This window comes from Oryza sativa, chromosome 12, assembly GCF_034140825.1.
Source record: "Oryza sativa Japonica Group chromosome 12, ASM3414082v1".
Lineage (NCBI taxonomy): Eukaryota > Viridiplantae > Streptophyta > Magnoliopsida > Poales > Poaceae > Oryza > Oryza sativa.
Window position 1 is genome coordinate 26207263 of NC_089046.1, and position 23590 is coordinate 26230852.

General features: G+C 41.7%; 2 protein-coding genes across 2 annotated transcripts; both read left to right on the forward strand.

Annotated features, from left to right (window-relative positions):
- The first annotated feature begins 10841 nt into the window (after positions 1-10841).
- Positions 10842-12719, forward strand: LOC9267998 (protein IQ-DOMAIN 19). The gene is made up of 3 exons (XM_026021957.2): positions 10842-11295; positions 11377-11628; positions 11714-12719. The coding sequence occupies exons 1-3, from the start codon at positions 10984-10986 to the stop codon at positions 12425-12427; spliced, it is 1278 nt and encodes a 425-aa protein (XP_025877742.1). The 5' UTR covers positions 10842-10983; the 3' UTR covers positions 12428-12719.
- Positions 12720-14233: 1514 nt separating this feature from the next.
- On the forward strand, positions 14234-22563 carry LOC4352733 (protein ROOT HAIR DEFECTIVE 3 homolog 1-like). Its single transcript, NM_001423616.1, has 22 exons — positions 14234-14589; positions 15527-15593; positions 15832-15934; positions 16451-16521; positions 16655-16718; positions 16803-16868; positions 16997-17044; positions 17128-17190; positions 17276-17332; positions 17451-17609; positions 17983-18051; positions 18127-18218; positions 18595-18673; positions 18939-19104; positions 19496-19620; positions 19753-20015; positions 20095-20191; positions 20287-20448; positions 20536-20640; positions 20782-20876; positions 20964-21060; positions 21864-22563. The coding sequence occupies exons 1-22, from the start codon at positions 14436-14438 to the stop codon at positions 22224-22226; spliced, it is 2565 nt and encodes an 854-aa protein (NP_001410545.1). The 5' UTR covers positions 14234-14435; the 3' UTR covers positions 22227-22563.
- Positions 22564-23590: the final 1027 nt, after the last annotated feature.

Consider the following 23590-nt stretch of genomic DNA (forward strand, 5'->3'; position numbering starts at 1 on the left):
CCAATATAATTGTGAATATGATACTCAATAACCTACAATGCTCCGCAGTTACATCAGCATTGGGAGATTCATATCGCAATAGACCTTTCTCAAAGCAACTTAGCACAAGGCTAACCATTACTCTAATGAACCACTAAAAAGTTTCTTTTTTTAGTTTATCTGCCTTTTTTAAGTAGAATTGTTCATTTTCTTTATTGGCATATTTTACCCTTTTTTTGTCTTTAATGTGTTTGTAATACTTGAGGGGGGGTGTCACTTACGAATATTATCGATAAGGTCGTCTTAATTTACCGATGGTTGTTTATGATATAATGACGTGATAATGTTGGCGTATACGGAAGAAGTGATAAGATCTATGGAAAGTATACTAGCGTAAACCATAATTCAACGGGTTGGTAGAAATTTATTCATAAGGGCATCCACAATGTACATGAAAACCAGTCCATAGGAAATAAAAAATTCCATTCAGCTATCTTAACACATTATGCAACTAGTCTATAGCAAAGAAATAACAAAAGTTGTCCATAGCACTATGGGTAGTCCATAGACAATAAAAAATCATAGTTATGCCAGGTGCATGCATGCTGCAGCCTGCAGCTTCAGCTCCGGCTGATTTTTTTTTGCCTTTAGTGGGACCCACCTTAATTGCACACATTGTGGTGGTTTCTAAAACTATGGACTCCCAGGTGTGGGTCCCACATCTATGGACTAGTTTGCTAAATACATTGGTGTTGCCCTAAGGGTTTGAGGTATGACGTGGGGAATGAGATTTACTCATCGTCGGTTTGTCGACTTGCTGATTAATGGCAAGACGACGATAATAAAGATGTAGGTAGCGTCATCATTGTAGACTATGAGATAATTTTGGTTATTCATGGTGTATGGACTTGATGATTGAGACGAACCTCTAATGAACAGTAGTAAGAAGGAGAGTAGTAGCATTCGATGATATATGAAAGGTGAACCACTCACATGAGGAAACCGTAGGAGCCAAAGAAGAGGTTGACAATATAATTGTGAATATGATGCTCAATAAAACTCGCCTGCAATAAATTCAGCACGACACACAGCTTAACCTCTTAAACACTACAATGCTCAGCAGCTACATCAACCTTTGGAGATTCATATCACAATAGATCTTTCTCAAAGCAACTTAGCACAAGGCTATCCATTACTTTTACAAGTAGCATCACATGTAAAACTTAACTAACAATTAAAAAACCCTCATGTCAGCCACTCTTCATTTCCAAATTACAAGCAATGGCTCCACATTCCCTGGAATTATTGCTCCTTAAAATAGCAGTACTATACTACTATTTTTTTCCTAACTCACCCAATATAATCAATTATGCCATAATAAGTGGTGCTCCATTTGTTGTCAAGTTAGTTTAAGGTCTCATCTCATGCCTTTTTGGATGGGCCTTCTCTGCTTTAGTTTTTGTCTTCTCTTTTCCCAGATGTTAAGAAACCATAGCAAAACCAGCTATCCTCACACTTTTTTTCTCTTTTTTTCCCTTAGCTTCCATGTCCTTTTGTTGTGTACACTTGTGCTAGCTGTGAACCATACCTAGGCCCCCACACAAGACATGGTAGTATGGTACTTGTTCTGTTGGATACTCATGTGTTGTGAGCAGCAGTGGTTTTCTTCTGTCTAGAAGCAAACATGGCCTGTACTGGCAACATACTTATGTGCTTTCTTTGCTAATGGTCATGATGATCTTTTTTTATTATTTGGGGGTCGCTTTAACTTAATTTGACTTTAAGCAGATACAGATACATGGATGAGCTTTGGATTGTAGTGCCTTTCTTGTCCATGCAGAATTGCATAATAGAAGCTGAAACATGTGTGATGAACAGAATTATACTACTACTTGTTTGTTGATAGGCCTATTTCTAGGAAAAAAAATGTTATTTTTTGAGTAGCTAGAATGTGATCAAATAGTACATGATTTAATTGATTCTATGGATATAATGATAAATACTACATCCGTCCATAAGGAATCCTATTTTTTTTAGAGACTACGGGTAAAAAAAACATGTTGCCTTATTAACGAGGGATGTTTAGGGGGTGGGGAAGACCTCTTATAATTATAGAAAAATTCTAAACCATTAGATCCCTTATATTTGTATTTGTAGATAGAGGGAACATGATTTAACCTGTGATTGTAAGGTTAACCCTCACTTTCTATATATACAAACCAAATTTGTATTGCGTATCACGTTATGCATATACTCAAATTTTATTTTTAAAAAGTTACAGGGCAGATTAACCATCACAATACTCACATTAGTGGTTGCAGTGCCAAGGGCACCAAGATTAGATCATTAGAGCATCCAATTTGATCATATCAACATAAGTACATGACAGGGACGACCATTAATTTTGATTTGATCTTGTGTTCTTGTACATATGTGGGAATGCACAGAGGCAGCAGCCATAAACAGCTGATGCAACCACCCACAGCATCCACCGACTCACACTGTAGTGTATACTGTACACACACACCATTTGGTACTCTACCTGATCACCTCCAGCTCTTTCTTCCTCTCTACTCCTACTCCTACTAGATCAGTGATCAGTAGCCTACCCTGCCGGCTGGGTCACTGCCAGGTGGGGCCCACCCAGAAGCATGAGCTATATAGCAGATTAGCAGTAGCACCTGAGCTACTTCACCTCCCTGTCTGTATGCATGATCATGTTCTGTTTTGGGCTTGTGGCCTGCATTGGCGGTGGTGGCCAATGGCTCATGCAGTAGTTGAAGAATTTAGATTATTGGTTGGATTATTGCTGCGAATTATCAACTTGATTACAATTATCTATATATATTTCTTTTAAAAAAACTCCAATGGTGGTTACAGTAAATCTGTCCCACATTACCCTTTGAACTTCTAAATATATTACATAACAACTACATTTAAATGAATAGTCACAAATAAAATTAAATTGAGGTGAGTATAACTTGTAGCAAAAAGGTGGATGACACATTGATAAAAAAATATATGCTTTTATTTATTTTAGACAATAATATTATGATAACATAATAACTAGTTTAAAATAGGTGGTCTAATGCAGAAAAAAAGAATTTTAAGAAAACGCATTTCAAAGCGTGGAGCAAATAACCCGTTTTGAACTTTTGATAATCCGGTAAATAAGCTGAACTGAAATTCCTATAGTAACAGGCAGCAGGCAGAGAAAGACAGATTTCGCTGGGTTGCTTTGATGATTGGTTGGTTGGGTTGGCTGCTTGATGGTCTCCATCAGGTCCACCCAGCATGCAGTCAGTCATCAGTGTGATCGATCCATCCTTGATATGAGAATGAGATGCTGCTGCTCATCAGTGGTGATCACTAGTGCTGCTGCCAGTGGACAGCAGCAACAGCAAGATGGAAATTTCTTCCATCCTGTTGTAAATTCTTCTTCTCTGATTTTATCTGCAACCATGAGTATATGCTGCTGCTGATGCCAACTCATGATGCAGCACATGAAACTACAGCTTCTCTGCAGTCAGAAATCGAAATAGTGATCAACAGATCAGGTACTATTAACCAGCAGGATTTGCATTGTTTGGCTACATGTGCAGAGTCTTAAATTTCCCGGCTATTCTTGCTCGAGCTGAAACCTGATAAGTCTGTCCGTCCTAAAATATAACTGACTTAATAAGAACAAGAAAACTATATTACTTCTTGGGTGTGTTTAGTTCACGCTAAAATTAGAAGTTTAATTGAAATTGTAACGATATGACGGAAAAGTTAGAAGTTTGTGTGTGTAAGAAAGTTTTGATGTGATGGAAAAATTGGAAGTTTAAAGAAAAAGTTGGGAACTAAACCAAGCCCTAATTGAGTATTAGGTTACTATATTTTAAAATGGAGGGAGTACTTACTTATCTGAAAATAATTCAGTTTGGAAGTTCAGCTTAGCTCTCATCAGGAAGACGGCATGTAAATGCAGGTATCATGATTCATGAGCAAAGAAGGCAGTTGACAGAAGACAGTGTGTGAAGAACTCTGCAATGGCAACAGCAAGAGCACTGTAGTAGGTCGCTGCAGATTACTATGCACGCATCAGGCTTCAGTTCAGACAGCAAGCAGGCAGGAGGAAACAGGTATAAATTTCATACGAGAAAAAGAGGAGGGAAGCAGCGAGAAGAGTGAACAGTGGAAGGGAATCGGCAACGGCAAGTGCAGTCGCATTCATCTCCAAGAGTAAAGAAGCTAGATAGGCAGCCTACCTTGCTACGAACATGGGCAGCTGCAGAAGCAGCAATGGCGGCAACGCATCAGCAGAGCAGCAGCTTAAGAATTCAGATCAATAGCGAGCACTGTTCATTGCGTAGCGTAGTTCAGAAACTGAAGCTCACTACTCCTCCGTGGTACTCTCCGCCTCAAAATAACATCATTTTTCACTCATCTCACACATATCAATACAAAGAAAAAAACTATAGTACCCTCACTTTATTAAATCCTAATGCGTCAATGTAATTATTTCATACTTTATTATTTTTAATATTTATCCCCTATTTTTATAAACTTATTTCATAAATTCTGATGCAACGATTATTTAAAATTAAATTTATTTTGAGATAAACAGGAGAAATAAAAGATGAACTTATTGAGTATGGAACCGGATCCTCTGACGTAGCGCTCGCTACGTCAGAGGGACGTCCGGCAGCGCTCGTCCATCCGTTCAGCATCCAACGGAGTTGAGCGCGCACAGCACACAGGCTCGGCCCACGGCAAATAAAAAACGGCCCACATCTTCGCGTTGACGCCACACAAGCCGCTGCGGTGCAGCCGGTGGTGCGCCGCGCCGCCGCCACAAGTGAGGGAGGGGAGGCCTATGCCGCCGCCGCCACACGGCCACAACCCGTGCTTCCTGATGAAGCCCCCTCTGCCACCGCCCTCTTCCTTGACCCTGTCCCACGCCTCCGCGTCCTCCCTCGTGCCGTCGTGCGGGAGCCTCGCTGCGCTCCGGCTGCGTGGAGGTCCGATTCCAGATCGCGTATCTGACGGCATGGCAGCATTCGCTCCGCTGCAGTTCGTCCTTTGTCGTTCGTCCCAGAAGCGCGTCGCCCAGTCGTTCAACCCATGTCGCCAGGGAACTCCGGCCGCCAGAATCGCCGCTCAATCTCCTCGAGTTCCTCTCGAGCTGGTGGAGCGCGTCGGCCGTCGATGTTCCCCGTGCGTGGGGCACGCGATGTCACCTCCAGCGAGGGCAGAGTAGAACCGATCGAAGATGACGCTTTCTTTCCATTTGTTAAAGAAGACATCAAGAGAGTGTAATGTGTTAACCAAGAAAAGGAATTTGCGGCCATGAACTGAAGAGAAAACGAGTGATTTTTTTATTTTTTTCTTCAATTTGTTCCTCGTCTAGCTCCTCGACGGCGAGGACGGACTAGTATTCCAGCCGACCAAGTTGAAGATCACGGCGGGGTTGCTCGATCCTTACCCCTAGGACCTTGGCTTCCTGCTCTGCTTCTTGCTCCTCTAGCCAAACAGCTTGGACACAGACAAATTGATGTGACCATGGCTACTACGGATACATCCGTTGCTCACATCATGGATGAACAACAAGATATCAAGTTCAAGTCCTCCAAGTGCTGGAATCCGATTCGGCCACCTACTACACTGCTGACTTCAAACGGCCGCCGAATCTCCATACGACCTCCGTTTTCGGCCGGTGAGTACTTGATGGAAAGCTCTCGGAGTCCTCTTTCCAATGCATCAAGCCTCATTGCCAAATTCCATCTCAGTCAGCAGCAACTGAAGAAACAAGGTGCTGCGACACCTGTAATGGGCCTATGGGCTTGTAACTTCATTTGGGACCCCGGCCCAGGTGGGGCCCATGTGGGGTGCGCCCCAAGCTGGTGGGGCACGACCCTAGGCACCCCTAGGTCGTCCTCCTACCCCTATATATAGCTAGTTACCCCTTCAGGGTTTCTGGGTTTTGATGATAGAGATAGCTACTTGCTACCGGCTCGCAGCGCGCGTGTTGGCTAAACCGCCCGTCTGCCTGTAATCGGAACCCCACCATATTGTGTTTTGATAGTGAAACTTTCATCTTTATCTAGCAATTTCAGTGCTTGTTCTACTTGTTCTTGCTTGTTCTTCGATTGCTTGCAGGACGAGTGCCCTCGTGGCCGGGTTGACGCGCACCACAAGTTCGCGGTGACCATTGGAGGTGGTGTATCGGTTGCTAAGGCGTAGCGTCTTTGGACAGTTGTAGTCGGGCTGTGAACGTCGTCTTCATCCAATCGAGTTATCCCTTACCTCTCATCGAAAGATCGGACCACAAACCCTAGCGGGTTCCCATCACAAATGCTACCCAGCCGTCGACTTCACAACGGCATACTTAACAACAGCAGAACCAGCGGCGCGGTGAACGACAGCGAGCAAGTAGCGCACATGCTGCACCCATTTTTCCCTGAGCGAGTAGCGAGCGTTCGATGCTTGATGGACGGCGGATCGACGGGCTACTGCCCTCTGACTTAGTTTTTCCTAAGTCAGAGGATCTGGTTCCGGAAGCAAGGGCAAATTGTGGGGCCATTTGTCAGTGTCACAAGGTGGCTAGTTTCCCTTGTTTGCAATATGTTTGCCTTCTTCTTCTTCGGGTTCTTTATGGCCGGACATATATAGGACATGGTTGTATTCCTACTGAATAATGATAGCCCGGCATATATAGGACATGGCTGGCTATATTCCTGCTGAATAATGATATGGAGTAGCTAGTAATCTGGATTCTTCGAGAAGATGTTCCCTAGTTTCTTTGCATTCCATCTAATTAGTTATGAAAAAAATTGGTAAGATAGATTAGTATGTGACGGGGTATATTATTTTGTAAACATTTAAGTTTAGATTATACAAGTTAAAAAAATATGACCGTGAGTACACATATACTAGTTTGAGTTAAATTTGTTGATTTTATTACAACTTGTGGGGATCAAATTTTAAGTTACATATTTTTTAGATCGATATATTACATATTAATCTATCTTATCATTCATTTTATATAACTTTTTGGATAATATACACCACCGAGGAGACATCCCCTTATGCATGAGATTAAAACCTATTTCCGTAGTAACCTTCACTATTTCGTGTTTTCAATACTCCTATATGACACCGCTAACTTTATTCGATAGACGGTTGGTCAACAACATGATACCCGGAGAATTGACTACGTACGAATGATAATAGATGAAACCAGCATGATATGAACTGCAATGATGATCCATCGCCTCGCCTGAAGAAAGCTTAAGCTTATATAACCTGGGATGGATGAATGGATGGAGAGGACAGAATATTCCTCTCCTCGAGCCTTTTGATGTCCTGCCTGCTGCTGCCATTCTACCAAATTGCCAATCAGCAATATGCAGGCATGCTTGCTTGCATGGGCAAAACCATAGAGGATGTCGAGCTAATTTAAGGTGGTGTTTGGATCCGGGGACTTAATTTTAGTATCTGTATTTAGACACTAATTTAGAGTATTAAATATAGATTACTTACAAAACTAATTACATAAATGAACGCTAATATGCGAGACAAATTTTTAAGCCTAATTAATCCATAATATGCGAGACAAATTTTTAAGCCTAATTAATCCATAATTAGAGAATGTTTATTGTGCTAATCACGGATTAATTAGGCTCAATAGATTCGTCTCGCGAATTAGTCCAAGATTATGGATGTGTTTTATTAATAGTCTATGTTTAATATTTATAGTTAGTGTCCAAACATTCGATGTGATAGGGACTTTTAAAGTTCCAGTCCCATCTAAATAGGGTCTTAAGCTAGCGGCATTCATGCTCGATGAGCCAGTTGAAAATGAAGAACAATGTATATATAATATATGTCTGATGTCTCCAAAAGCTTCGAATGTCCACGTGATGTTGCTGTAGCCTGTACAATTTTACTACGTATATGCCTAGTAATACTACAAATTATACAATGTGTTTTGAGTTTATATGGACCTTGGGATCTTCAACCTCTTAGCCAAGACAACGATGATTACCACTCTGCTGCAGACACACACACTCACAAACTCACTCTCACTGTCGATTCTTTTCCCATTAAGATAAATATATATTTTACCTCCGTTCTTTTGTGGTTACGATATAAATTTTACCTCGGTTTTAGTGTGCTTTTTAACTGAAGGTGTATTTTGTACGAAAACTTTTTATATAGAAGTTGCTTTAAAATATCAGGTAAATTCATTTTTCAAGTTTATAATAATTAAAACTCAATTAATCATATGCTAATAACTTTTTTGTTTTTCGTGCCTTAACTTCATCTTCATTTTCAGTAGAAATGAACATCATCTCGGCGTGTGCTTTCAGCTGTTCAACTCATTTCGTATGCTTTTGTACTTTCTTAGAATAATAAAGTGGTGTTTAACATCCAACTTTGCATTCCTATTCAGATTACAATGAGGATTTGAGAATCAAACATGACACCCCTCCTGTAAGGTAGAAGCAAACCTGGCTAGGTTGTGAGCATCAAAGTTACAATACAAGCCTGATTTTCCTAACAAAATTTACTTTTGCAGAATACTTCTTTCTTGCCTCAATTATCATTAACAACTGCTAAATATTGGCACCTTGATCTCAAGGCAGTCTGATGATACACAGACCTTTGACATGTTCAACTCATTTCGTATTTTCTTTTGTAAGTACTAACTTTGTTGATTTGTGTGTATGAATTATGATGGGCCCATGACCTGGCCCGAAAGACAGGTAGGCCAGGAATATGGGCCGGCCCGTTATTATTATCTACCCAGTTTGGATTGAATGAAACTGGCAACTCGTTCGTCAGTGTCAGTCTCGAGACGTCCTAAAATCAAGAACGAACAATCAAGCAGAGATCTTGTATTGTATGCACATATATATATAGGCCGATTTTTGTACCCATTCTCAAGCTTCTTTTCATTGATTATTCAGAATACCAAAGAAGATAGAAACAAACTTTTGTATATTGTGATGCCAAGTTTTCTCTTGTCGAAAGATTGAAACTCTGAACATTTAGGACAACGAACATCATAAATTAAGAAAACATTACTACTTACCTTCTTGTTAGCATTTGGAGGAGAATCTTGTTGTGGCCTCTTCATTTTTTTTTCCTCAACTCATCATATTCATACCATACTACCATCCTCCAAATGAGCATTCAGTCTTCGACCAGATGCGCAAAATTTGTCTAGTGTTTGTATAATTTTGAGTTATCAACAGTCGCGATGGAGATTTGAGAAGATAAAGAGATCTCACTCCAGTCCAATGCACTCATCGCAGCCATGATGAATGATGCATCAGAGGAGAAGGAAGTTTCAAGAATGTGACTGAATTCTTGCTACTACCTTCAAAAAATTCAGAACTTCTTCGAACTGCCACCATTCGCCATTGGATCCTGAATTTGATTCCAACGTTTGTAACCGCCTCCAAATTCTTTCACTCAAAATTAAATGAAACAAAGATCATTCCTTACTACATTTATTGCCAAGCTCCGGTTTCGAGTGTCACCATGGCCCATTGTTCTGCTGCCTGCTCCCTGCTGCTGCAGCACTGTTCAGGCCTTCAAGGTCCAGGCTAGCACATTGAATCCTCAACCATTGTGGCTGTCTCGACACTCATAAACCCAGCAGCCTCCTACATCAGTAGCAGCAGCAGCAGCACCATGGTGTACCAGCATGCAGTACAGATCAAAGTTTCAAAGGCACACATTACTCATCACTATTCAATACGCCATTGTTACACACTCATCATAAGCACAATCATGTGAAAGAAGCTAGTCAAGTCAGGAAGGAGAAGGTTCAGGCCACTGCTCCCCTCTGTCCGCAAATATAAGGTATTTGGGGTTTCTCCATCCATCCACAAAAATACCTTTGAATTTATCACTTATTGGTAGTTGAATCGGTAGGCATGATCTTTCCCGATAAGTAAAGTATCAGGGGCATCAGAGGAATTTCACCTTAACCTTAAACAGTGCTAAACAATTTAGAACCCCTTAAGTCCCATCATTTCGCCTACAGCTGACTATCAGCTTAAAAAATAACTTGTGAGCAAAACTTTTATACTTATCTTCTTAGTGACTTTAAAGCCACCACTGAAAAATAAACTACAATAAAAAAATCAAAATCAACTATAAAATTAAAATTTTAAATTTTAGCCGTGACTGATAAGCTAAAGAACAAACGATGAACAAACTTTATGTTTGTGGACCAAGGGAGTAATTAATTGGTATTGGATCATGAGCCCTCATGAAAAACTTTGCTCAGATGGTGTTTGTTACCACTGGTTAAAGTAGCTAGCAGTAGCTGTAGCACTTGTAGACCATGGTCATTGTAGCAGTACCACATTGTGCTGAGTTGTGCCATGTGTTTGCTTCTGGAAGATGAGGGAGTACTGCATGATGCATGAATGAATCCACAGTGCTCACATTCATAGCCAGGTTAATTCCAGTAAAAAAAAGCAAAAGAAAGATTGTACTGAATTACTCACCACATGTAGCCTCTGAAAACCCCCCTTAAATCCCCACAATTACACCATAATTAACATTGTCCATCTCATATGAGGGACACATTTTTCTTTGTTGTCCCATTTTTTGCAGTGAAAGGCTGTGTTTAGATCCAAAGTTTGAATCCAAACTTCAGTCATTTTCCATCACATCAATCTGTCATACACACATAACTTTTCAGTCACATCATCTCCAATTTCAACCAAAATCCAAACTTTGCGCTGAACTAAACACAGCCAAAGTTGAGGAGTTAGTAATTGGTATGCTTAAATTGTGTTGGGTACAGAGTTTGCAGTCCTGCAGATATATTTAACTGAATGCATGTGCAAGAAGAAGAAGAAGAAGAGCAGTATGTAGATTGGCAGATTGCAGAGGCATAGGTGGAAGATGTGTAAGGTTCTAGAAGCATCTAGAAGCCGAAGCTGAGGTCACTAGGCCATCACTTCTGCTGCAGAAGCTTCTTCTCCTTCTTGTGCAGAGATGGGGAAGGCGGGTAGGTGGCTCAGAAGCTTCCTGACCGGCGGCAAGAAGGACAGGAAGGGCAAGGACGGCGGCCAGCCGCCGGCGCCGCCGTCGCCGGCGCCGCCGTCTGCCAAGGAGAAGCGGCGGTGGAGCTTCCGGAGGCCGCCGGCGCAGGCCACCACCAACACGTCGTCGCTCTGCTTCTCCGACGTGCACGCCGTCTCGCCGGCGCCGGAGGCGGAGAGCTCGGCCGCCGCTGACGTCGCCGAGGAGAACGAGGCCGCCGCGGCCGCGGCGGTCAGGATTCAGGCGGCGTTCCGATCCTACCTGGTACGTATAATGATACGCCATTGATGACGCCATCATCTGTTCCTGGTTTTGTGCAACTCGATGGCGTGTGGGGGGGTGCAGGCGAGGAAGGCGCTGTGCGCGCTGAGAGGGATGGTGAAGCTGCAGGCGATGGTGAGGGGGCAGCTGGTGCGGCGCCAGGCGAGCACGACGCTGCGCCGCATGCAGGCGCTCGTCGCCGCGCAGAGGCGCGCGCGCGCCGAGCGGCTGTGCCTCCTCGACGACGACAAGGACAAGCACGCGCGCTCGCCGCGGCCGCCGACGACGACCAGCCGCCGCTCGTCGCCGCAGCACCACCGATCACGGAAGCCACTGGTAAGCGAAGCGTCTCCGCCACCGCACTCTAGCTCGCGACGGCGATCATGGGAGACATGAGGAGAAGATGACTATGGCATTGCAGGAGGTGGTGGATAGGGGATCGGAGGAGAACGTGAGGGTCGTCGAGGTGGACAATGGCGGCGGCGGCGGCGGCGCGGCGAGGGGGTGCGGGAGGCGCAGCACGTGCGGCGCGGCGGCGGCGGCGGCGAAGGGCGAGCTCTACCAGAAGGTGTCGCCGACGCCGTCGGCGTTGACGGAGGCGAGCGCGCGGACAATGAGCGGCCGGCTCGACGACTACTCCTTCTCCGCCGCGGCGTCCGAGGCCAGCGGGCGCCACCACAGCGTTCCAGCAGCCGCAGTCGCCGGCGGCGACCACGCGGCGGCGCTGCAGCAGCTGTTCCCGAAGAACTACATGTCGAACACGGAGTCGTCGCGCGCCAAGGCGCGGTCCCAGAGCGCGCCGAGGCAGCGGCACGACCAGCCGATCAGCGCCGCTGCCTCGCCGTCCCCTTCGCCGTCGTGCGGCGAGTGGACGACGACGCCGGGCGACCGCCGGCGCAGGGCGTCGCTGGACCCGCGTGACCTCGCCGCCCCCGCCTCCGCCGCCGGCGTCGGCGTCGGCGCGCGCATGGAGCGGTGCGCGTCGCAGGCGCGCGCCAGCGCCAGCGCGAGCGCGGCGTGCCCGTGGGCAGTGAGGATGGACAGGTCGACGGCGTCGCTCGCCGGCGGCAGCGACGGCGGCTCGTCCGCCGCCACCGCGGTGACCGCGGCCACGGCGGCGCGCGTGACAAGCTGACACGGACGAACACGAGCTGCATGCTACTGTGTGAAGAAGCGATCACTCTCTTCTCTCGAAGTCTCAAGTCTGAAATTTTTTTTTTTTCAGTGGCTTGAACAGATCAACAGTAGAAGCTGACAACCTTGTTGCTTCTTTGCTTCTTGCTGACCTGAATGAGCCTTGTTTCTTTTCAGTGATCTGAAGTTCTGAACAGTGAAATTTTGTTGTGTGTTGTCTGTGGCATTGTGCAAGTTACAGATTGTGTCAGTGAGAAACAATTGTGTGAGTTTAATTCAGATTTGTTTCTTGAGATAGTGTGGAATTGCAGTTATTCTCTGAGGTGATATTTTCAGTTATGGCCTTGAAAAATTTATGGAAACTGGGCCTGTTTCTTTTAGCATCCATTCCTGCCCAAAGTGACTGAAGGGTTTTAATTTATGAGTTGTCCATTTACAATGTTTTTTTTTGTTATTTTCGGATCCTCTTTGATGTAGTACTGCAATTCACCATAATTAGACTACTGTTACTTGTTACCGTAAATGCGATGTGCATATGATTTATGATATGTAAAATATATTGACAGGTTTTGCACTAGCCTTATCCTAATTGTGGTATATCAAGATGTATCGCAATTCTATATACATCTCGCGCGTTAGGTTTTACACTAGTCGTATGTCTATTTTAGTCATTGAAGATAGTCATTATTGTTCATACATATCAGCGATCTCGCTATGATTTAGAACATCCTTATAGCCATCTTTTAATTAACCACCTAAGATGTTTGCTAGTATAGCACCCTTATCACCTTTGCTCAACCCACACCCCCTTTACAACATCACCACCTTTCATCACATAATGATGTAATGATAAAAGCACGGGCACAAACCATAATGCAAGATATAGAGATGAGCGCACTATGATCTAAGATAGACGATAATTTCATCCAAATGTGAAAGACTCATGTATAAGTCTGGTTCGAATGCTTTATCATACTACAATAAAGAATAAATAATGTAACCATAGCTACTACGCAAGAAAACGTATAAGGTATATCTATGTACCTATGTCATGGTGCAGTCTAGCATTACCATAATTTATTTTTCAAATGGCCGGATATTATCCTGAGATCTATATATGCTAGATTGATTTCAATTACCCCCATATAAAAAAATATAATTTCTACTACGCCCTCTGTTTCATATTATAAATCTTTTAACTTTTTTCCTAGCTAATCATTGTTAAATTTGACCAATTTTTTAGAAAAATTTAGCAACATCTAAATATATCAAATTAGTTTTATTAAATCTTACATTGAATATATTTTGATAATATATTTGTTTTGTATTGAAAATACTACTCCCTCTATTTCAGGTTATAAGACGTTTTGACTTTGGTTAAAGTCAAACTACCATAAGTTTGACTAACTCTGTAGAAAAAAGTAGTAATATTTACAACACCAGTATAGTTTCATTAAATCTATAATTGGATAAATTTTCATAATATATATTATGTCTTGGGTTAAAAATATTAATATTTTTTCTACAAAATTAATCAAACTTAAAATAGTTCGACTTTGACTAAAGTCAAAACGTCTTATAACCTAAAATAGATGGAGTACTATATTTAAGAAAAATATGGCCAAACTTAAAAAAATTTGCCTAGGAACAAAAGTCAAACGACTCATATAACATGGAGCACGAGGTAAAACAAGAGGGGGCTGAAATGTGATAAGTTATTTTTACAGGGACAATAAGCTGAGTTACCCCGATGGGAGGAGAGGCGAGGGCCGAGGGGTATAAAAGCAAATTAAAAAAAAAAGGAGGAGAAGGGGGAGAGGCCTCGCGTCGCGTCTCCCACGTATCGTGGTCCGCGAAACCCGAGTGGCCGGAGAAGCCGAGGCGAGGCGAGGCGGTTGCCGTGGCGGGCGAGTGACATCGTCGTCGTCGTTGTCGTCGTCGTCGTCGTCGTCGCGCGCCCCACGAACCCTATCGGATCGGGATCGGGATCGGAGAGGAGAGGAGAGGGTATGGACGAAGCGGCGGCGGCGGAGGCGGTGCAGCTGATCGACGGCGAGGGGGAGTTCGCGGCCGACTCCGCGGAGCGCTTCATGGCGGCCGCGGGCGTCGCCGGCTGCGGCCTCTCCTACGCCGTCGTCTCCATCATGGGACCCCAGAGCAGCGGTACGTACGGACCCATCCCATCCCTCGCGCCATGTCGAGATCGCCTCATCGATCGGCCGCCGCGCGCCATGCGTCATGATTGGGTATCGATCGATCCCTCGCACGGCACCTGTTCGATCAAATGTTTCGGCGCGCGCGCAGGGCCGCTACGACGCTCGTAGTATACAAACATCAGTTTTGAATAATCTTTGCTTTAATTTGTTTGGATTGGTAGTACATCAGTACAATACAAATCTGCATTTGCTACTAGTGGAGTACTTGCATACGTACGTTTGTGTTTCTAGCAAGTTATTATGGTTGCATTTTTTTTTTCGTCTCCCAATACTGATTGATGGATGCATGAACGTACTCTTTGGCTAAGGTGTGTGTAAAGGAGCCACTTAATTGTACACATCTTTCATCAAGCTCTGCCTCTGCTGACATGAATGGATATTATAACCCGGCAAAATGAATGGATATTATAGGGTGTATAAGTCTCGCATAATCTGTTCTCCGCAATCCACATAGATGACAGCATCTACCGTTTTTCATTTTTCTTACACGCCTACCTTTCATGCATGGAGGAAAGACCCCTTTGTTTTTGTCTTTTCTGATACTTGACTGTGTTATACTCCTTCCGTTTCATAATGTAAGACTTTCTAGCATTGCCCACATACATATAGATGTTAATGAATCTAGACACATACATATGTTTAGATTCATTAACATCTAAATGAATGTTGGCAATGCTAGAAAGTCTTATATTGTGAAACAGATGAAGTATTACTCTTAGCACGCATTCTTTGGCTAATAGTACCCTGACACTGGCCTTTACTACAATGTACTATTAGCTTTTAGCTGACATGTGTGCTTTCTGTCACCAATATTTGTGAGTACATGATTAAGAAATTAATTAGTACTTGTTTGATCATCATAACATACCTTTTATTTTGAGCAGGAAAGAGTACGTTGCTGAACCAACTCTTTGGAACTAATTTTAGGGAGATGGATGCGTTCAGGGGAAGGTAGTCCCGTTTTGTTCCTCCACATGATTATAAATATTCGTACTGTCTTATTTTTATTTTGTTTTTTGAACTAGTTACTTTTCTTTGCTAGGCAGTAGTACGTATCTTTGCTTGTTCATTTTCCTGTTCTCTGATTGCTGAACTGGATCTCTCACAGGAACTCATAGTCACACTATTACATTTTGATTTCTGGTAGGGAAATACCATGATATCACTGATATTATGCCTATGTCTTTAGGAGTCAAACTACCAAAGGTATCTGGATAGCACGATGTGTTGGTGTTGAGCCGTGTACTGTTGTGATGGATTTGGAGGGTACTGATGGAAGAGAAAGAGGAGAGGTATGCTTGCTTAACGCGTATACAATTCAATTCCCATGTTCAATATATCTTCTAGTGAACCTTTTGGAGTGGCCGTGTGCACTTGTAGAAAGCTGTTCTGTAGAAATCGGTAACTAGCCCAAGATATGGTTTCACAGAACAATAACCAACCACTGACAATTGGATTTTTCCCTAGCCCGAGATCTTTAAAAGCAAAGTTTGGATTTTTCCCTACCCCGAGATCTTTAAAAGCAAAAGTTCAGTTAGCATTAGTATCTCCTTTCCTCCTGCAATGATTTATCTGAGCAAATTAAGTTTGCAATATTTGGTTTATAAGTATTGCGTTTTCATTGCATTGTCATTTTCTTGTCTTCTGTTTATATCTTCCAATTAATGAAAATGAGCTTAACCTGCTTGGCTAGCTCCTATGTTTTAAAATGTGCCTTTACATGTATTACGAGTTTAAGCAACTTGAGGGATACATGAGTTGTTTCTTCAGTTCCTTTTCTGATACCTGTGTCTTCTGCCCCATTTTAGGACGACACTGCATTTGAGAAGCAAAGTTCGTTGTTTGCTCTTGCAATTTCAGACATAGTTCTAATTAACATGTGAGTTACTCAATTGTTCAACTCTACTACTGAGCTCATATTATGAAAATTCCTCATAGCCTTCTAGGTTGAACTTTAATATATAATTCATCAACTTCATGACTTTGTATTACCACCATATGTATGTCGATAGGTGGTGCCATGATATTGGCCGGGAACAAGCTGCCAATAAGCCTCTTCTAAAAACAGTATTTCAGGTATTTATCTGTTTTTTCAGATAACCTTTGCCACAGCAATACATTCTTGATGCATTTGTAACATTTGGACAACTGGGTTTGTAGGTCATGATGCGTTTGTTCAGTCCCCGAAAGACAACACTATTATTTGTTATACGTGATAAAACCAGGGTTTGCCTCTTTGTTCTTTATTCTTTCTTGAATATATTTACTGTTATGTTTTGTGCAAGCTGTTTGGAAATATAATCATTGCTCCATTTACTTGGGCCAATCTCAGACACATCGTTGTTTTCATGTAGACTCCACTTGAGCATCTAGAACCAGTTCTGAGGGAGGATATTCAAAAGGTGATGCCATCATCTATTGTTTCCATCTTTGTTACAACATAGTTTCCTTTCTCTAGTCCTAATATTGTCACAGATTTAATCAGATATGGAACTCTGTTGCTAAGCCAGAGGCGCACAAAGACACCCCTATCAGTGAATTTTTCAATGTAGGTTTTGTAGTTCCAGTATTCAATCTTTGAAACAAAGATGAAGGTTTTACTGTTTATGTTAACATGGTTTGTCAATATGAAGGTGCAAGTCACTGCATTGCCCAGTTTTGAAGAAAAAGAAGAACAATTCAGAGAGCAGGTACCTTTTCACTTGTACTCTAATGAAACAGTTGTCTGGGGACAACAGAACGTTTTCAAACAAAAATAGGGAACTGAAAATTATTATTTTTCAAGCACCTTACTTTTACCTCTGCCAGGTTCAACAACTTAGGCAGAGATTTTCAAATTCAATTGCACCAGGAGGTCTTGCAGGTGATAGAAGAGGAGTGGTTCCTGCTTCAGGATTTTTGTTTAGTTCACAACAGATTTGGAAAGTTATACGAGAGAATAAGGATCTTGACCTACCTGCTCACAAGGTACACTTATATCTCCTTCTGTGCACTAAAGACTTATACTGGGTCAGTATTATTACACTTACCATTAAGGATTTAAAATCTATAATATTGTCTGTGCACTTTAGAATACAATTGAATATACTATGCAGAATACACCAATGAATCCCCACTTTCTGAACGAAAAGACTAATGCCACACCATCTGATGTATGCTAAAATTGTTTCTTTCAAATGCATTGTGGAAACTTTTGTTGTCAACAGTGATCAGTAAAATAGTTAACTGCGAGTTTAAATCTGTATGATATACCTAGGTGAAGTAACATCATCAATTCAGTAAGAGAAACCACTCTAGCTTGTCGGTTATTGATTTATTTTCATTTGTTTCATTATACAAGGTAATGGTTGCTACAGTTCGATGTGATGAAATTGCACACGAAAAGTTTTCCTGCCTAACCTCAGATGCAGTAAGAATCTCCCACTTGATCTATTGACCTGTGTACAATTTCCAGGTTCATTAATTTGTTTGTGTCATTCTTTAGGAATGGATGGAATTGGAGAGTGATGTGCAGTCAGGTCCAGTACCTGGTTTTGGAAAAAAACTTGGCTATATTGTGGACGTCCACATGCAAGAGTAAGCCCCTGCATAATATAAGTTGTTGACAGCTCACAGTTGTGGTTTGTTCAGTGTGATTCCTATTACCTTCAATTTAGCAAGCAAACAGTATAAGTAATATAAACTTGGTAACATAAATGCATTTGATGTTTCTATAAATCTACCAGTAGATAGGCATATGCATCGCAAACAGGAAATGTCTTAAAAGTTCTCAAACACTTAATTATGATATTTACGGAAGAATTAATATAGAGATGTTTTCCTCTGTTTCGAATTGCTATTTGCAAATTCTGGAAGCTAGAAATTGGTCACCTTGTTTTGTACCAAATCCAATATTTTGTGGTGACGGTAAGTATTTGTTCATGAATAAAATTGATACGTGAATTATTTTTAGGTATGACAAAGAAGCCATCTATTTCGATGAAGCTGTTAGGACAGCAAAACGACAACTGCTGAAATCCAGAGTACTGAATGTAAGGACTCTTGTACATCAATACTGTTTTTTCTTATATTATTTTAATATATAAAGGAAGCTTTGATTGACCTCAGCCAATTACATCAATACTGTATTGTTATCGTTGAAAATGGTATGCTCTCTAAGAACTAAAACTTTTTTGTAACCACTCTGCTACTCTGATAAGTTAATCTGGCGCTAAAGAGAAATGCCAAGATTTTCTTTCTTCTGAATAAACACAGTTCATATATATGTTTTAATTTTTTGTCTCAAATTCTTCGCAGCTTGTCCAACCCGCATTCCAGAAAATGTTGGCTCACCTGCGTACGAGGGCTCTTGAAAAATATAAAACTGAACTTAATCTTACTTTGGAGAGTGGAAAAGGTTTTGCAGCAGCTGTTCGAGACACTACTGAATCCAATCTCAACGAATTTGATCAAGGGTGTGCAGGTAAACTTCTTAAACTCTTGATAATTTATATAGATACTTCATGGCCAATGACCACAAAATTTATTTGAGTAGTACTGTTATTAGATGTAATAATCGTTACATTCTTGAATTGAAGCAGTCTACTAGTCTGAGTCCTGCAACCTGCAAGTAGCTGAATTTGGTGCACTTAAACTTCAAAGAACATTAAATTTGTCTAAAGACGGTATACCTCTGTGCAGTGATGTTGCATGCTTTTTCATCATTATATCTACTTACTGTGCATGATTAACATGCAATTTGCAGGGTACTCTTTTCCAGATTATTTTTGTGTAACAATTCTTAATGTGGTACTGGTGACCTTGAGGAAAGTGATACTGCCATCTGACTTGTTTTTCTGTTGATTCTGTTGTAGATGCTGTAATCGAGCAGGCAGACTGGGACTACTCTAAAATACTAGAGAAGGTTCGGCGCGATGTTGAAGACCACACACTTTCAATTCGTGAAGGCAAGCTATCAGAATTGACAAATCATGCTAAGGTTAAGTATGGCAAGCTAAAGAAAGCCCTTTCTTTTAGCAACTCATAACTAACCTCTCTTCTGCATCGATTTAGCATGTGCTACGGGATTTGGTTACCACATGGTACTAATGCAGGTATATTATACATGCAGGAGAAACTAAGAAAAGCACTAGTTGAACCTGTAGAGTCTCTTTTCGATGCTGCAGGCCCTTCAACCTGGGCATCAATAAGAAACCTTTTTAAACGAGAAACGGAGGCTATCCTGCCAGAGTTTCAGAAAAACCTTGCTGGGTTTGAAATGGAAAGTGCAACGTCAGAAGGAATGGTATCAAAATTAAGGGATTATGCCAGAAGTATCGTAGAAAATAAAGCTAAAGAAGAAGCTGGCAAAGTTTTGATTCATATGAAGGAGAGGTTGGCAAAATCATCTATTATTCGTTCACCATACCGATCAATTTCTCGCACTTCTGACAAAGTTGCTTGCCATTGCCAGGTTTACAACGGTTTTCAGTCATGACAAGGATTCAATTCCGAGGGTCTGGACAGGGAAGGAAGATGTCCGTGCAATAGCAAAGGATGCTCGATCTGCTGTATAGGACTTGAACCCTTCTAAGTTCTAATGGGATGACATAGTTCTTCCTTTGATTCCCCTTCTTTGTTAAATGGACTTGCACTCGTGTTGCAGGCTCTCAAACTTCTTTCTGTATTGGCTGCCATTCGCTGGGATGAGAAACCGGATAAGATCGAAAAAATCCTCACTTCCACACTCCTAGATGGTTCTGTTACACCGAAGTCGAAGGGTGCAAGTGCTTCTAGTGATCCACTTGCTTCAACTACTTGGGAAGAAGTAAGCTTGTGTTAATTTTTCGCGCTGCTGTAAATATTAGAAGTGCATAAATCATGGAACCATCACGATTATTGAACTCTTGAGCAGGTTTCTCCAAAGTATACCCTCATCACTCCTTCTCAATGCAAGTCACTGTGGAAGCAGTTCAAAGCAGAAACTGAGTTCGCCATTACACAAGCGGTTTCCACGCAGGTGTGTATCCATAATTTGGGAGGATCTTTATGCTTTCTTCCAAAATTTGGATCACGTACATGGTTTGATCTTTTCCTATTTGATCAAAGAGTCTTATTTTCATTTGTCAGTTCCTTGAATTTTCATCTTTTTTTACTCCAGCAAGCTCACAAGCGCGGCAATGGTAGGCTGCCTCCTCCTTGGGCCATGGTGGCAATTGCAGTTCTTGGGTTTAATGAGATCATGACGCTTCTTAGGTATTTGCTTGTACTATACATATCAATTCTATACCCACTCACAAAACAATATAACATTATATCTTCGTTTCTTCTTGTTTTGCACAGGAATCCCATATATCTATTCTTGCTATTTGTGGGTTATTTGCTGGTCAAAGCTTTAGCAGTGCAGCTAGATATCAACAGAGAATTCCAAAATGGCGTGGTAAGGTTTTGAACATTCACCGTGAAGCTAACCTATAGTATTGATATGCTATTGCAATAGTATCCTATAGAGATCAACAAATTTCCCGGTACTATCTGATTATGTGTTGCATCATAGATTCATAGTGGAGCATGTACAAGGTCATTATCTATTGAACACTTTTTACGAAATTTGTTTCCTATGAGGCTATGAATCGGGAAGGATAAATTGTTTATTGAACACTAGTATCCTATTGCTAGTGTATAAATTGTTTCCTATGCTACTTATTTCATGAATATTTAGTGCAACCTCAACTTAGAGGATCTTGTGAAAAATATATAGTGGCATAGTTTATTCTACAGAGAAAGTTTTCTTTTGTTAACATAGCAATCTGCTTATAAAACCTTAATTTTGCTCTAATTTTGATGAAACATCAGGCTATAAGCGCTACACATTGGTGCAGGGATTGAAATTTTGGTTCGAAATTTCCGAAATTTCGGTAAATTCGGACCCCCCGGCATGCCAATATCTCGGCCGAATTTTTCAGTTTTTCTCAAACTTTTGTGAATTTAATCAAATTCAGTTAAATTGTGTCGAAATTTCAGAAAATTTTGGCCCAAAAATTTTTGTTCTACCGAAATGGCCGATATTTTAGCCGAAATCGAAATTGAAAACCCTACATTGGTGTGTATCAGCAATTCAGTATTGTCTTCTGAGTTAGAATGTTATGCCAGTGCCTCACTAGTGTTAATAAGTTTGCAAAAAACCACATTGATCCTTTTCTCCACTAACACAACAATTATGCTGAATCTTATATATTGCAGGTTCCTGGGATCATCTCTGTTACAGCAAAACTAATCCCCACACTACAGAACATTCTAAACAAAGTTGCAACAGAGCAACAACAACAGCAAGGGCATCACCAAGATGCTGCTGCAGAAGCTCCACAGCAACAGCAGCAACCACAGCCGCAGCCACCTCCTCTACTCCTGAGCCCCAGAAGCCCAATGAGCGAACTGCGGAGGCCGCTGCACATGCCATTCAGCCCGGTGCGCAAGGCGGTATCGCCTTCGCCATCCTCATCGTCTTCCACCGTTACATCGCCCAGGAACGCTGGTGAAGACCAGAAGCCCAGGCAAATGGTACAGCCTGACAACGAATCCAACAATGCTTACTCTATAGTTTGATGATCTTGGGTGTTCAGGGTCAGCTGGTGGTTTATACTGTCCAACTGGAAATTGGAAGGTATGAGCATTTCGTTGTCCTCATTTGAATGCATAGGTACACTGATTGCAGCAATGATCCATCGTCAGTAGGGTATCAAGACAGAATAATTCAAAATATTTTGTCTCGCAAAATTTTGTAAGGAGGGTGGTTAATCTGTAGAATGGACAGAACAATTGCTACTGAACACCATTTATCAGCATGTATATAGGAAAGATTCAACTGCAATGCCTAGGATATGGTCAATCAAAAAGAAAAAAAATATATATATACTTCTAATGCCACTTGGATAAAATAGCACATGCAAAGGTTTGTTTCCTTTCAAAATACTCTATCCTAGGTTTGAATTTGTGCTGTCAAGACAGTGACCATGGCCTGACAGTACATTATCTAGGGAATGGTGAGTTAAAAACCTTGGTTACATGACTAGTACTATACTGCATGTGTGCATCTGTTGATTGTCAATCAGTCTGGATACTTACAAAGAGAGACAGGGGACACTGTTGTGGACATGGGGTGTTGCCTGCTCTGCTGAACGCCTGCAAGAAGCCACGACATTGCCCCCATGCCGACGGCCTCTCCCGAGAGAGATCCATGCATCCATTGTTTTCTTCTTCCTCCAGTCCTGTTGGCAGCACAGATAAGTGGTAGATTTTGGATCATCTTGTACAGGCAGGTGACAATTGTGACAATACAAGCAGCATGGCACATGCAGAGATTCTGCATTTGTACAAAGCCTCTACTGGTTTTGATTCTAAGCCTCTACTGGTTTTGATTCTCTCTTCTCCCCTCCTCTCTGCATGACTGCATCCATCACCACATGGTCATCTGCTGTTTTGTGGAGTAGTTAAGTACTCTCCCCATCGTTTGGCCTGGCTTATTAGAGACTAAAAATAGTTTATGCATAAATTGTTTATATGTGTGCTCTCAGCGACTTAGAAGCCAGTATTGAAAAATAAACTACGATAAAAAGAAACATCAAGATCCGCTTATAAATTAAGTTTTAAAAATCAAATTTTAGCTACGGTTGATAAGCTAAAGAGCAAACAATTCTAGCGTTTGAAATTTATCCACAAATATAATCATTTCTAGAGTACTATTTTCCCAATCTAACCACACATGATTCTCTGTATTTATCGTTACATTGCTTGGTGTTATATCTCATAAAGCTAGTAAACTCTTAGGGAAATCAGAGTAATTTCACCTCAACCTTTATATCTGTTAAAACTCCTAGAAATGCTTATATTTATGGACAGAGGGAGTAGCTAGCTGTGACTGAGATGGCATGCAAATTCAACCACAGGGTATGGCTTACAGCTCAGGTAGT

What these genes read in the sequence shown, in the direction of transcription:
- LOC9267998 (XM_026021957.2), top strand. Translation starts at nt 10,984, where the DNA reads ATGGGGAAGGCGGGTAGGTGGCTCAGAAGCTTCCTGACCGGCGGCAAG. An exon ending in CGGCGTTCCGATCCTACCTG is followed by an intron (nt 11,296 to 11,376) that starts GTACGTATAATG and finishes GGGGGGGTGCAG; the next exon opens with GCGAGGAAGGCGCTGTGCGC. An exon ending in ACCGATCACGGAAGCCACTG is followed by an intron (nt 11,629 to 11,713) that starts GTAAGCGAAGCG and finishes ATGGCATTGCAG; the next exon opens with GAGGTGGTGGATAGGGGATC.
- LOC4352733 (NM_001423616.1), top strand. Translation starts at nt 14,436, where the DNA reads ATGGACGAAGCGGCGGCGGCGGAGGCGGTGCAGCTGATCGACGGCGAG. An exon ending in TTGACCTACCTGCTCACAAG is followed by an intron (nt 17,610 to 17,982) that starts GTACACTTATAT and finishes TCATTATACAAG; the next exon opens with GTAATGGTTGCTACAGTTCG. An exon ending in ATTTGATCAAGGGTGTGCAG is followed by an intron (nt 19,105 to 19,495) that starts GTAAACTTCTTA and finishes ATTCTGTTGTAG; the next exon opens with ATGCTGTAATCGAGCAGGCA.